The sequence below is a fragment of the Miscanthus floridulus genome, chromosome 2 (assembly GCF_019320115.1).
Source record: "Miscanthus floridulus cultivar M001 chromosome 2, ASM1932011v1, whole genome shotgun sequence".
In the NCBI taxonomy this organism is placed as follows: domain Eukaryota; kingdom Viridiplantae; phylum Streptophyta; class Magnoliopsida; order Poales; family Poaceae; genus Miscanthus; species Miscanthus floridulus.
The window spans coordinates 39815986-39831012 of NC_089581.1; the positions used below are offsets into that span (position 1 = coordinate 39815986).

The 15027-nt window shown below is 43.1% G+C and overlaps 2 protein-coding genes across 3 annotated transcripts; one reads left to right on the top strand and one right to left on the bottom strand.

Annotated features, from left to right (window-relative positions):
• Positions 1-2980: 2980 nt before the first annotated feature.
• LOC136538556 (uncharacterized) lies at positions 2981-4166 on the top strand. The gene has a single exon (XM_066530508.1). The coding sequence runs from the start codon at positions 3140-3142 to the stop codon at positions 3797-3799; it is 660 nt and encodes a 219-aa protein (XP_066386605.1). The 5' UTR covers positions 2981-3139; the 3' UTR covers positions 3800-4166.
• Positions 4167-7111: 2945 nt separating this feature from the next.
• On the bottom strand, positions 7112-14824 carry LOC136522288 (protein YABBY 2-like). Of its 2 annotated transcripts, none has more exons than XM_066516125.1 (6): positions 11113-14401; positions 10478-10603; positions 9688-9817; positions 8428-8476; positions 7980-8055; positions 7112-7461 (listed from the first exon to the last, which is right to left on the bottom strand). In XM_066516125.1, exons 2-6 carry the CDS (start codon positions 10580-10582, stop codon positions 7348-7350), a joined length of 474 nt encoding a protein of 157 aa, XP_066372222.1. In that variant the 5' UTR covers positions 10583-10603; positions 11113-14401; the 3' UTR covers positions 7112-7347. The 2 variants fall into 2 exon arrangements, with proteins under 2 accessions (XP_066372222.1, XP_066372216.1); XM_066516119.1 differs by lacking the exon at positions 11113-14401 and adding an exon at positions 14431-14824 and having other exon boundaries at positions 7115-7461.
• Positions 14825-15027: the final 203 nt, after the last annotated feature.

Below are 15027 nucleotides of genomic sequence, written 5' to 3' on the forward strand. Positions count from 1 at the left end.
AATTCTAGTGTCTATGATCTCTAAGCACACAATGACTATGTCACTACACTAAGTTAGTGTGCTCTCAAAGACTAACTAAAGAGCCACACTAACTACTAGACCCGACACAAGCTTGCTCTCAAAACTAATTACACTAAAGAGCGAAGCAACACTAGAAATGTAAATGCAAGGTAGGGGATGTGATGATTATACCGCTGTGTAGAGGAATTGAGCCAATCATAATGATGAAACCAATCAATCACAATGAATACAAAGAAATCCTCGGACAAAATGACACAAGATTTTTACCGAGGTTCACTTGCTTGCCGGTAAGCTAGTCCTCGTGGTGATACACTCACTTAGAGGTTCACACGCTAATTGGCATCACACGCCAAACCCTCTATAGGGTGTCGCACAACCAACACAAGATGAGGATCACACAAGCCACGAGCAATCTATTAGAGTACCTTTTGGCTCTCCATCAGGAAAGGTCAAGAACCCCTCACAATCACCACGATCAGAACCAGAGACAACCACCTTCCTCCGCTCGACGATCCTCACTGCAGCCGTCTAGGTGACGGCAACCACCAAAAGTAATAAGCGAAACCCGTAGCGAAACACGAACACCAAGTGCCTCTATATGCAATCACTCAAGTAATGATTTGGATTCACTCCCAATCTCACCAAGATGATCAATCTATGATGGAGATGAGTGGGAGGGCTTTGGCTAAGCTCACAAGGTTGATATGTCAATACAAATGGCTAAGAGAGCGAGCTTGAGCCGGCCATAGGGCTTAAATAGAAGCCCCCATGAAATAGAGCCGTTGGGCTCTCACTGTAGCCGAAGTCGGGGCGACCGAACGCACCGATCAGATGTGATCGGACGCATGCCTCAGCATTCGATCATCCAATGCCGTCCATGTGTCACACCCGTTTCAAATGCCAGCCGCGCAATGCCAACAGCTAGTAGCCGTTCTCGCGTGCTTTAAGTCATGACCGGAAGCGCCGTCGCGTAGACCGGACACGCCGGTCCCAAGTCAGCCATGCGTGCGCGCCACTACAACGCCGTGACCGGACGCTCTGCTGAGATGACCGGACACATCTACGCCCGGAGTCCGGTCACTTCCAGAGAGGTTACCGAGCGGCCAAATCGTGACCGGACGCATCCGGTGCATCTCGACCGGACCCTTCACAATGTCCGGTGCAATACCCTAGGTTACACTACCTCGGCCTCTGCGAGAGCAGCGTCCGGTCACTGCGAGAGCAGCGTCCGGTCATTGAAAATCAGTGACAATCACCTACTTTACTTCACTAACTTCTCCACCCGTGCTCAAATGTGCCAACCACCAAGGGTATCACCTTATGCACGTGTGTTAGCATATTTTCATAAATATTTTCAAGGGTGTTAGCACTCTACTAGATCTAAATATATATGCAATGAGTTAGAACATTTAGTGGCACTTTGATAACCGCATTTCGATACGAGTTTCACCCCTCTTAATAGTACGGCTATCAATCCTAAATGTGATCACACTCACTAAGATCACCAAACCAAAAAGCTTCTATCAAATTTCACATCTACCTTGAGATTTTTGTTTTTTTTTCTTTCTTCTTTTCCAAGTCCAAGCACTTGATCATCACCATGGTCACACCATCATCATGATCTTCATCATTGCTCCGCCACTTAAAATAGTGCTACATATCTCATGATCATTTAGATAAATTAAGTTAACACTTAGAGTTTTATCAATTCACCAAAACCAAACTAGAGCTTTCGTACGCTACAGGAGGCAAGGGAGGGGCCGGAGACGGAGAACTCAAGCGACTGCTATAATAAAAGGAGGGGAGAGCTTGGGGGCGAAAGGATAAGGTCCTTCAATGTTCCGGTTATTGTTTCTCACTTTCGGTATAGGAATGTGGTAGTAGGTCACTGTAGGAATTTTGATAACCACTGACTTGTTGCTGAGCTGAGCTATCTGGGAAGCGCGCAGGAAAGCTCTGCACCTTGAGGATGTCAGTCTCACAGAGGCATAGATCTGACTTTCTATTATGGGTTTCATTCAATTGTCTGAAACTGAAATTGAGCCGAGCTGTCAGGTAAGGTGAGAGAAAAACTGCTGTGTAATAAGGAAGGAACGGATGAATTGAAGATCTCCAACAGAGGACTGTAGTCTTGACGTAGCTTTTGTTCTCTTTCCTTTTTTTTCTCCATGAACGCGACTGTATGAAGCATTGAAGCTTACTTTAGTTAGTTCCTCTTCCTAAAGTTTACTTCATATCTCATCGAATGTTTAGATACATGAATAGGGTATTAAATATAGACTAAAAATAATTAATTGTACAGTTTGCGACTAATTTACGAGATGAATCTTTTAAGCATAATTAGTTTATGATTTGACAACGTGGTGCTACAGTAACACATGTGCTAATGACGAATTAATTATGCTTAATAAATTTGTCTCACGGATTACTGAAGAATTCTGTAATTTATTTTTTTATTAGTATCCGAATACTCCATACGACACTCGATGTGACACCATGAAACTTTACTAACACACGTATGTAGAGATAGCCGTGGCCGTTGTAAGAGTGCAAGTGCATTCTTGGCCTCGGCTCAGCTGCAAGGTTGCCGCATGGCCGGCTGATCAGATCAATGGCAGAGGAATGTCAGCGTGTCCGAAGGCAATGACATGTGGCGGGCCAAATCGACGCGCGGCGAGAACATGCCGCCGGCGTACCACTCTACCATGGATTGGATTCTGGCACGACCGCACGCGCAAGGATTCCCAGAAATGGCAGTCTGGTCTGGCACGGCCGCCAGGTAGGCGCAGCTGCGACTGATGTGCATGTTGCATTGTTGGCTCTCAACGCGCGTGCAAGTGCAACGCCCAACGCATTGCTGCTGCAGCGTGCACGCAATGCATGCTCCCATGCATCTGTGCTCGGTGCCCGGCCGTTTCTACTCATCAATCACCGGCCAAAATTGGGTAGCGGCCTGCCGGTTTCGCCGCCGCTGACCCCGGCGAGGCGAGCCCCCGCAGCAGCCCCGTTATTATTATAATTAACCAGCCCCGTCTCCTCCGCCCACGCCTTCCTTCCGCGGCCTCCCATCCATCTTGGGCGGGCGCCGCGCCGTCGAGGGCCAGCCAGAGAGCTCGCCATGGCGGCCGTCCGGTCCAACAGGCCGCACCAGCACCGCCGCTACGAGGCGTCGTGCCCGGCGACCTCCGTGGCCGTGGCGGCGGCGAGGGCCGACGACGCCCCGCGCCAGCGTCCGCGGGAGCCCGTGCAGGTCCGGGAGCAGGGCCCGCTGTCGGCGGGGCATCATCACCAGCTGCGGCGGTCAGCGGCGTTCCCGCCGCGCCGCCCGGGTGCAGTGCCAGTGCGCCGCCCTCCACAGCGCTGCGACAGCGACCTCAACATCAGGGAGCACCGCACCTGCAGCGAGGTGGCCGGCGGCACCGCGGCGGGCTGCGCCGCCGTGTGCTGCTGCTTCCCCTGCGTCATGGTGGAGGTCGTGGTGCTCGCCACGGTGCGCGCGCCCGCGGCTCTGTGCCGCAGGGCCGCCCGCGTGCGCAAGGCCGGCCGGCGGCGCTCCGCCTCCGCGGGGCAGGCCACGGAGATCTACGAGCTGCTCGTGGACGACGCCGGCGTCGTCGAGGTGGACGCCAGCGCCGCCGAGGCGGCCGTGGCGCTGCCCGTGAAGCCCGCCTTGGAGCTGGAGGAGACCGGGGAGCTGGAGAAGGAGGTGTGGGCGAGATTCTACGGCACCGGCTTCTGGAGGAGCCCGTCGCATCTCGACGACGAGGACGACAGGTGATCGGAGCAGGCAGGCCCGCGAGCGAGAGATCGACCAGCTCCTCCGGCGGTGCGTAGGTGTGCTTATTATTCTGCTTGCGCGTTCTTGGTCGGGTTTCCTTCGTTTTCCGCGGAAAGAAGAGAAGATCGAGGAGAAGGAAACGTGCTTGTCTGTTCGATGCTACGATTACGAACTTCGTTTTCCTCCTTCTTTTTTGTTTTGGGTTTTTTGGAAGAGAAAGTGATTCTCTTCTACGATGCCACTGTATATGTAATAAAATGTATATATACTTCTATTAAACAATGTGAAGATTGAAAAAAAAAAGGAAATGCCCTGGCTCAGCCGGCGTCGATCCCTTGTAACGTAAACTCCTTTAAATGAAATGATATGCAGAGCTCGTGCGTATTCGAAAAAAAAAAGAGAGAAAATGCTTGAAATGTGGTTGAGAAAGTAACAGGAAAACCTGGAGCCTTGGACGTGCACGTGCGCAGCGCACATTTTCTCGACCGGAAATTCATATTTGACAAAAGTTTTGGTCATCCATCTTGTCCTGGGCCTCTGGGCTTGGATGTCCGGCTTAGCTGTCAGCTGCCTTGTTACAGGCTTCCCCAATTGGGCCCTGGGGCCTCATGTACGCACAACCAAGAAATGGGCTTATTTTGTACTCGTGCTTTCATTTTCCTTGTTTTAATTCCTCTCGACATCTCGTATCCTAAATTCCTAATCATCGACGTCACCGAGCCACCATGACGCAGGTTAACTGGTTTGGGAAATTGGCTAAGCCGATTTGGCGATTTCTCTGCCGAGTGGACTTTCCTGAAGTCATATTTTCTTCATTCGGACATCAAACTACACGTTCTATGCAAGCTTTTTGATTGCATCGATTAGAGGAACACAATGGTAGAGTCCATTATGCATTTACAAAGTTACTAAAACCGGCTTAGCTGGTTTTTTCCCCCTAGATCAGCCCAGGTTTGCCTCGATCTTTCAGCCAATTTTGAGTGCCAACAAGTCGTATATATAAACTTTAAAAGTCTCTCAGTGATGTCTGCTTTACCAAATGGTACTCCCAAACAATTTAGGGGTTGCCAAGTTCTACTTTCACTTCTTCAAGGTTCTGCCGGCCTCATTAGCGGATCCAGGCCGGGGTATGTATGCCATATCAGGTATACCGTTTGTTAACGATAAATAATTTTTTTGTGCGGTGTACACACTTAAGTAAAATTCTAGATCCACCATTGTCAGTCCTGTGTTACCACCCTAAGACACGTCGCGTACGTATATTACGTACCTGGTACCTATATAAACGAGTGACTGTGTGAAGCGACAAAGAGTACTGGACAGCAGGTGCAGGAAGCCCACCAGAGACCGGGGCGGCAGGGCTACATAGCCTGCCTGATGAGCCGAGCAAGAGATCGATCGGTGCATGGCACGCCCCACGCCATGTAGGAGTCGTACGTGTACTGATTGATTAGCATGCATTGCATGCATGCGTCGAGATTAATGGACGTAGGCCCGGCCATGCCATATATGCATGCATGCGACCATGTACGTCGTGCTTGCATTGCCCGGTCATGGTCATGGATCATCATATCGGTGCCACTGCCACGCCACGGCCAAGGCTCTACAGCTGTGACGTCGTATAGGTAGCCCACCCACCCTCCTGCGCCTGTGTGCTCTGTGCTGGTGTACATGCTGTGCTGTGTGCCTGTTTCAGTTCCATCATCAGGCTAGAATTGATGGAATTGATGGACGCCAAACAAAATAAACGGAGCAGATCACGCGTCCTGCATGCACCCCAGTACGAGTACTCCGACGACGATCCCAGCTACTGCATCATCTCTGCGTGCAGAATGCAAAGCATCGGAAATGGCACGGCAGTGGGCACGCCCCTGGCCTGGCAGGAGTGGCAGCTCGGCGCGGGGGTCGAGGGAATTACCAGCACCAGTAGTGGTGTGGTGTGGTGTGGCCTGGACCTGGATGGTGTGGTAGTAGTTGGCCGGCGTTCGGCTCGATCGGCAGCTTGCGCGAGTTCAATGCACTCACGTGTCTGACCCACAAAGTACACCACCAACACGGCCTGACCTGTCTGACAGTGGGCTCGAAATGTATGGAGTATATGAATCAGTGGGGTAATTTTACTGTACAGGAGACGGTGAAACGTGGTCTTTGTCGGTAGACACACGCTTTAACGTGGGTTTGATCTGTTGATGGACATCTTTCGTGCCTAGTTGTTGGTAATAAACACTAAATAAAATGTTGCTGTCAGTTCTATAATCACTACTAGTTTTTACAAAACTCTAACAGTGATAATAGATTAATACTGCCGGGCCTAATTACAAACAACGGTGATAGTAGTATTGTCGGTTTTCTATTTAGCACCGGCAGTGATATCGGGAACGAACCTATTTTTTTTTATTCAATGCAACTGCTCCACCCGTGGTCACTTCCATTCAGATTTGATCTCATCTTTAATTTATTCTCCACCTAGCCTCCCTCTCTCTCTCTCCCCCCTCATCTAGATTGGTCGCCACACCCTCTCCCTCCCTCTCTCAGTGGCCCAACTCGACAGGAGAACACGGGCCCGACGCAATGTATGAACTAGCCACCACAGATCGGATGGTGCATGGATCACAGTGGCGCGATGCACATGACCGACATGGGGCTCCCTTGGTAACGATGGATGGGCAGATCCTGCAGCGTGCAAGGCTCCCTCGGCCATTGCGGTGCATGGGGCCAGGACAATTCTGTTGCGCACGATGAAGGTTCCTAGCTCTCTCGGCAATGGAGGTGTGCGGGGCTCCCTTGGCGACATTCACAGTGAGACAATCACGACTAGATCCAGCGACGAAGCATCCCCAGTGGTGGCAGAGGAGCCTCGTTGGTGGAATTTTTCTTTTGTTTTTAGACACCAATATCATATCACTTTCAATCGACCAGCAGCGAATGTCAAGGCATCAATGGCTCACTCTTGTTTGTCCACTGCGGGCTTCAAAATCCCATAATGATGCCAGTTTCGAAACCAACAATGTTTGTCTTTTATTTAGTAGTATAAAATCTCTAAATACACAACAATAGCGGAAACAACAACATATGCTAATATTTAATAATTCTCTAGACACAAAAATATATTTTATAATCCTCATAGGATTTTGTAACCCCTTGTTCAAACCAGTTTGGATGAAACTGCCCCAAACCCTGCATGGTTTTCATCCATCCCGTATAGGGTTTAGGACTATCCAATACGAGGAACTGTAATACTTTTGCATTGCCATGATTGAACCCTCAAAGGTTGGGCACAAATAAACACTAAAAACATCACACAAAGGACAATTTATTTCAAACAATAATTATAGATAATAACATGGCGCAGTGATGCTTATTTAGTCTTTCGTGATACTAGGAGCATGTTCTCCTCGTACATATATATACGTCTTAATTCCTTACATCATGATCATATCACTCATCTATATATACGTACGCCACTCACAAACTAGTTCAGAAACTAAGATACATTTTATCTCAAATTACTTACAATAGGAAAACAAAGGACGATGTGGATATAGGTCTTAGTAGAGATCTTGGACTTTCTGGGGATGGCCCGTTGCACCGATGGCCTCATCAAGCTTGTTGCTACTTTCATAGGGTCCTAGTCCAAAATGAATGTTTGGAAAATGTGCCCACTGAAATGAAAATACAATTAATATGGATTAAGTTGCTTTGGAGGCACTCTATACAATGTTCTAAGGAATTCATATATTCTCTTATTTACCTTAACTAATTCTTTGAAGAAAGAAAATTCATGCAAAAATGATGATATGAATAAATTTTGTTGGATAACTAAATGTGTTCTTATTAAGAAAATTGTGGTATCCAGCTTTCACAATATGTTTATGATATAGACTTAATATAATTCAGGAAAGCATATGGTATGGACCATCAAGTAGTTATAGGAGAACAATTAATCACCAAATAAACATTTGATAAGTACTTTGTGATAATCAAGAAAATCATTGTTCACCATTTTTTTTAAATCTTGAGATAAATGAGATTTATTTTTAAGACATCTTTATTAATAAAGTCCAATGTCGATTTCCATTCATTTTCCCATCTAATTCATTTTCATGGGATAATTATCCTTACATGCACACCATATATCTTGAGATACATGACACTTGTGCTATGCAAACCATGTACTTACATTCTTTGCTGCAGTGCTGAAGGCTTCCCTATGGCTTATGTCCGGGTTGCTTGCTTTAATCCTTCGTATCTCTTCCCTAAGACAATGCATGCACCATTTCAATACTAGTTTATATAAAACTATACTTAGAAATAAACCAAACTACAACATACACCCTTCGTTCCAAAGTATAAGTTGTTTTAGTTTGTCCTAACTCAAAGGTTCTTTAACTTTGACCAAGTTTATGAAAAACCGCATAAGCATCTACAGTACCAAAAAAATTCATTAGATACACTACGGAATATATTTTGATAGTGCATTTATTTGATATTGTAGATGCTATGTAACATACTTTTCTATAAACTTGGTCAAAGTTAGATAAGTTTGACTTAGGACAAAACTAAAATGGCCTACAATTTAAATCGGAGGGAGTATATAATAGAAAGGAAATTAGATCAGTCCAACTCACTTAATAAATCTGTTATATGCTGAAGGAACACGTTGCCTCTTCTCCGGAGCTGTTGTTTATTGCAAATATCAGACACATGAAGTTACTAGGACATACACAAACCACATATACATATTTTACAACACACTCTTTGTTAAAAAACACTCTAATATAGTTAAATAATAGTTAATACAATTGTGAAGTGTGCTTTACAGACCACATGAAATCTCTTCATGAGCACCTCACACCAACCAAGGGAAAACTTAAACATTAGGGAAAACCTTTTGGTGTTATATTAAATTGTGGTTCTAGAAATAGAAGAGCTAGCATGAGGTATAGATATATGAATTTGGAATATTTATCAGTTAGTATTATTTTTCAGAGAAAATAATAAGCACACATTCGTCTATGTTTGGTTTATTCACTTTTGGAAACCAGATGTTTTTTAACAACACTTCATAATATGGTTACTAAACTTGATGGTATTAGTTTTACTCGCAAGGACAATAATTCACTTTTGCAGTGTATTTTCATATTTTAACTTGTGATTTCAATATTAAGAGTCAAAACAAAGCACAAAATAAATAAGCACGACCACACAGTGCACAATGAACTTCGAGGTGATGATGATATATCTGACCTTTAACTCTGCTTTTCGTCAAAAACAAGATGTAAAAGTGAGACACTCATATGAGTTCATTCTTTTGTTAACTTAATATCGTGCACATAATCTGAGTTCTTATGTGATGCCATGCCAGTAGGATACAAACTTTCCACATAATAACTAATTTTGTATTGGTTGTATAATTACTACTGGTCAACTATAACTTTCCCCCCATTTGATCATCATCTAAAACTTGATGTAGGCTCTATTTATGTTGGGATACTAATAAAGGATGAATTTGCAAGAAATAATTTAAAGCAAAATATAATACTAAAAGGAAAAAAACTCTTAGTTTTTGTAGCCACATCATTATTTCTCTCAAAAAAATCACATTGTGCTTAAGTTTGAAATTTTATAAGTAATGTTTAATTTAGTGTACTCAATACGGGCTCTTGATTCTTTTTGGATTCTTCATGCATGTGTTTATATATGGTAAAAAAGGTTTCCTATAAAACTTGCATCCACTCATCGCATGTGCATATAATTTATTTACTCATTAAAAATAATATCTATAGAGGAAACCAATGTTCAGAACTGTTTATTTAGGTAGCAAAAAAATAACCGGTTCTACATACAAAAAGAGGGCAATAGCATACACATATCTGAATCAATCTTACCACGCACGTGCAGCATATGATCCAGATCACCTTTCGCTGACAACATCGTTGGCATGCGGTATTTGGAAGACGAAGGTGCATACTCAGGGTAGTTTTCAGTAAAGCTGATATTTTGGACCTTGAAATTCTCCTGCCGCCAATTGAAACAAAATCATGTTATCAGTGTGATACTCCTTTTTCAAGTGAAAACTGTGCATAGTGTACTTGCATTATATTTCCAGAGCTATTGATATGTTGTATGCAGACTTTGATAATCGACCCACCAAGTTTCATGGTAAGGACTGATAGATGTACTTATCTGGTTCCAAAGCATGTGCAAGCTTTAAACTCTTTCATGTACTGAGAAAGCAGTACTGATCAAATGCTTTAGCTTGTCTCTACTGTATAAAGTATTGAAACATGACATGACCCATGCATGCACACATTGACACTGTGGCTTTTATCTGCTACCAGCTAGCTATATGTAGGTAGGGCAACCTCTAGATCTTCGGCATCTCTGCGTACATATGCTGTCCTTTAAGAACCGTCTAAATATCTGGCCTGTCTAGCCGTATACGGTAACAGTAAAAATGCAGAACAAGCTAGCACAGTACTCACACAGGTTAGGAGTAACGTTTCTTTTTGAACTTTGCAGACATATACTGATATGAATGATTACAATTTTGAAGCAATGGCAAAAGGGTTTATATTAGCTGCTCTTAGAAGAGAAGTCTATTATAGAGTAGTCTTGATATTTCATGCACAGATCATGCATTGCACGAATTAGTATAATGTTGCTATTCATTTCAACCTGTGAGTAGTGATTCTGGACAGGGAGTGATTGGATGAGTCCTCTCAAGTTCACCGACAGCAGGCTAGTGCAGTGCCCACAACGGACTGTCACGATGTTCAGCATGCTGTGACTCGGGACACTGACCTGCAGATTGAGCGATGCACGAGAAGCAAATCGGTAAGATGGGCGAAGGATACCAAGTGCTTTCGAAGAAAGAACATCATTATTGTACAAAACTAATAAAAAGACTGCCACTCATATATATTATATTACTAGTAAATCTGAATGGAGAAATTTCAATATATATACTTTCAGAAGAACGAGGAGTAAAATCAAGGCATGGTCGAACGCCTTCTGCAGATGTATATGATGCACAAATAAAGCTATGTGTAACTGTTGCTTTTGCCTTTTCATAAGATGCTTGTATATGATATACTCCCTCCGTCCCACAAATAAATGCAAGTCTAGGACTTCAATGATTCATGTTTGACCATTTGTCTTATTTAAAAAATTTAAATGAATACTATTTATTTTGTTATGACTTATTTTATTGTTAGAGATACTTTCATAATAATTTATTTATTTTATTATTTGCATAAAAAATTTAAATAAGACAAATGGTCAAATAGTAATTGTGGAAGTCAAAGAATTACATTTATTTATGGGACGGAGGGAGTATGCACAAAGCATCGTGCTGGAACGCCTTCTCTCTTTTCCTTTTTCTGTTACCGCTGTCTGGCTGCTGCCTGCGAAACTGTTGCTCTATGACTTTTATCAGGGCTCTGCTGCTGAGTGCCTGAGCCTGTACAGACCACAACTGGGGCACTCTTTTCCAACGTGCTACAGCACTGTGTTCATTCCCTTTCCCTTTCCATTTTATTTTCATTATTTCCACACAAACTGTTGGTGCACACTAGTACTCTACTGCCACCCAAACTGAAGAAACAATAATGCAAGGGCCTACTGCTTTGTTTGATTCCTCACGCTGACCTTTTTTTTTTGTGCGCACAAACTCCCATATGGCCTTAAGCTAGAATAGTAAACAAGTGAGCGTATATATGCCCTACAAATGATTGTGTGTACGTGCTCCATGAGGGGAGGATGAGTTAAATCTGTCACACTTCATATCTTGCACACACATGAGGGGAGTGTCTTGTGATGCCTATACATTGTGTGATGTGACGTGTGATCTAGAGAACTCATTATCCATGCATTAGCGTGCAGCTATATATATAAATATATATTTTCTGCTCCATGCATGCTCGATCGTCTCTGATACATACACACAAAACACTGAGAGAATATATTTGGACAGAGTTTGGAGATCAGAACGATGCAAGAGATAGTGACAATTCATGCAGAAGCCACTTTGGCACCACGGGCATGCAATATATGCATATATTAGTGGGGTCATGCAGGGGATGCCAACAAGATCGAGCAACCTCCTTTTTATCTTTGTCTAGGAGAGAGAGGGAGACGGCATTGGAGTTGCAGAAAAGTACTGCCACTTCTTCAGATTTCAGCGAAGGCAAGATCTCTTGCCAAAGATATGATCTCGCTCTTACTTACAGGGTCTGATTGGATTGGTTGTCCGTATTTATCTTGTATCTAGGCTTGTGCGTTGTAGTTTGATTATGTTTGGTTGCTTGCATAGGCTCTTACGTAGAATTGCACAGTGCTCAAAGCAGGCCAAATGCTATGTTAACTAGTACGCCATATTGTTAATGCAAGTTTGCACAAGCCGACATGCACACAAAAATAAAATATTCTTATCATCCCACCTATCTCTACTAGAAACATGATATCTCAACTAGAAATGGAGGTGCATACATGTAGCGAAATGCAAACAACCAAACAAAATTTCATTAAAACCGGCATGCCTATGCAGAAAAAATTTGGTACGTGGGCTTGGGTTATGCTGCATGGTCAATTCTAATGCAGTCTAAGGCTCATGTAAGTAACTAATTAATCAGACTCATAGTACATACTGACAATACTAGCATTACACATTTGTGATTGATTGAATGGACAGACATGTAGGATCTCTACCATTATTATATTATAGATCTTTGGTAAGGAGTATTTACGTTGGAGAAAGCAAAACGGCATTCAAGTTACGTTGAAGTGTAGAGAACGGAACATAACGTGTGAAAGGTATGATAAGCCATTTCATGCAAAAAAAAAAAATCTCAGCATTCATGCCCACCTAGACCCTACTTGACTATATACTTCATAATATGCTAGAGACAAAAATATAAATAGTACAGCAAGAAAAATCTGTAATCGTCAATGTATGGATTTCCTGTAACTACAGCAAGAACTTTCAATGAATAAGTTAGAAAGAAGAACTTGGTTGTAATGAATAGGCTAGATGGAATCTGGTGATTTTTTAACAGTAGTAAACTTATAGGCAATGTTTACACTGAAATGGTTATGACCATCCATGATTCCATGAAGAAAGGCTGATTATGGAAAGAATTATGTACACTAACTCACAAGAGAATAAAAGTACAAAAAAAAAGGAAACTGAAGCTAAACTAGCATAAATTCTATACAATTTGCTAGAACGCCTCCTTAGTTCTTTTGAAAACACGTGAATGTGTTTAGCAGAGTGGAGTTTTTTTTTCTTGTACTCAGTGTCAATAAGGTTTCTGGAATACAATATATATCATAAGCAGGAACTAATAAACCAACTAGAAAATCCAGAAAAAATTGTAAAAAAAAATCACAGGACCATGAAAGCAAAATAAGCAGAATAAAAACAGGAAGTAATGATTTCGGTTTTGCATCAGGATGAAGTCACCTGCAGTATATACTGCTTCTGTATTGTTACGTTCTTCCTCTATTGTTCCCAGTTAATAGTTTTGATCTTTAGAGCACTCTTTCCAGTAAATCATGTTCAAACTTCCCTAATTGAAATTTTTTGTTCCATGAATAAAAAGTTGCAAACGCTACGACAGATATTTTTTTGAGGAAGCTACGACAGATATCGACCAATATATGTTATTAGTATATTATACACGACGACTTAGCTTTATGTGAGGAGGAAGTGGAGGAGGGTAAGGAATGGTCTATATATAAAATAAAACATAAACAGTTACACTAAAATTTTTATTGACTTAATGGTTATTATTGCATGCTCTCTTTGTTGCAGTTCAAGTAGGAAATGCCTAAAATCTAACGCTCAATATATTGTGTTTTGAGTAGTAGCTGAAACTAAACCACCGGACTATATGCAAGACGTACGAACCGGTGCTCAAGAAGCTATATATGTACATCACATACACCAGGCAAACAACTCTATCATTTGCTATACTTAGACCACCACTCAGCAAGGATGATAGTTTCTCAGAAAAAGTACAGAAGGCGAGAATGCTTGAAAACTTGCGATTATGTATGGAATTGCCGAACCATACGAAAGGTGCATGTATATAGTGGAGCTAGCACCCTGTTGTTCACTAGTTACGTCTAAGACAGCTATTAATCATGTTGTTCCCAAGATTTGATCAGAGGAAAAGGGGCAAGAAGCATCCAATTTTCAATGTCCGTTGACCTTGACCTTCTCCCCTCATGTCCATGGTGAAGAGAACTAGTCAAATTCGAAAGGCACAAGAAACCAGCTAGCAGCTTCCATTCAAAAAACTGAAACCGACAGTTGAAAAGGGAAGGAAGAAAATTCAATGGACTCTGGCCAAAAATAAAGATTGAAGGACGACATGACGGGGGTGATTCAGAAATTCCGTTCGACCTTTACAAAACAATTTAGAGCTAGCAAAAGATGAAATCCAGCAAGAGGAACAGCCAAATCCTACAAAATTAACTATACGATGATGCATGCATGCACGCAGCCAATCATTTCATGCATCTACTCCTTGTAGATCTGCACTTCAGAGGCAAAGGCTAGCGAAGAACTGGGAAATTGAAAGAGGGAGAGAACGAGGGGGCAAACAGAGAGATCAGATGGGGTTTACCGCGAGAATTGTGTTGCAGAAGTTGCAGTGCACGTAGCACACATGCTCCGGCACCGGCGCGATCTGCTGGGCCGACATTCCTTCGGCTCGGCTTGGGTTGTGCAAACAGCTGATGGATAAGAACGAGAACTAGAGGAAGCAAGCGGGGCGATGATATACACAGGCACCAAGCGAGGACAACTAATCAAGGAGCAGATCGAGAGGTCAGATAGGATTGGACGATATATAGGAGTAGCAAATCAGCAGGGTACAGCCTACATCAACAACTTTGTAAATACAGAGATGTCAAGGTGAGTGGAGAGATTGAACTACCGATTTGTGTGTGTGTGTTTGTGTGTGTGAGAGAGAGAGAGAGCAGTGGCTTTTCTGTTCTCTGGCTCATGTGAAGGGGTTGATGTGGGTGCAAAATGCCACAATGAATTGTTGGGGCCTCGCTGTACGTGTCTAGAAGGATTCTCTCTGTCTGACTACTCAGCAGCCAAATTCGAAACGAATTGTCTTCCTTGGCTGGTCCGAATAACTTCCGTATTACTTACATTGTTACCCTAGTCCATTAACAAGTGCTCTTCCGCATGCGAGTACAAAATGGACAAGTGT

Coding starts and splice junctions, on each gene's coding strand:
- LOC136538556 (XM_066530508.1), top strand. CDS start 3,140: ATGGCGGCCGTCCGGTCCAACAGGCCGCACCAGCACCGCCGCTACGAG.
- LOC136522288 (XM_066516119.1), bottom strand. CDS start 14,508: ATGTCGGCCCAGCAGATCGCGCCGGTGCCGGAGCATGTGTGCTACGTG. Junction 9,818..10,477: donor TCCAGAATCACTACTCACAG/GTTGAAATGAAT, acceptor AATTGGCGGCAG/GAGAATTTCAAGGTCCAAAA. Junction 7,462..7,979: donor TCAGCACTGCAGCAAAGAAT/GTAAGTACATGG, acceptor TTTTCATTTCAG/TGGGCACATTTTCCAAACAT.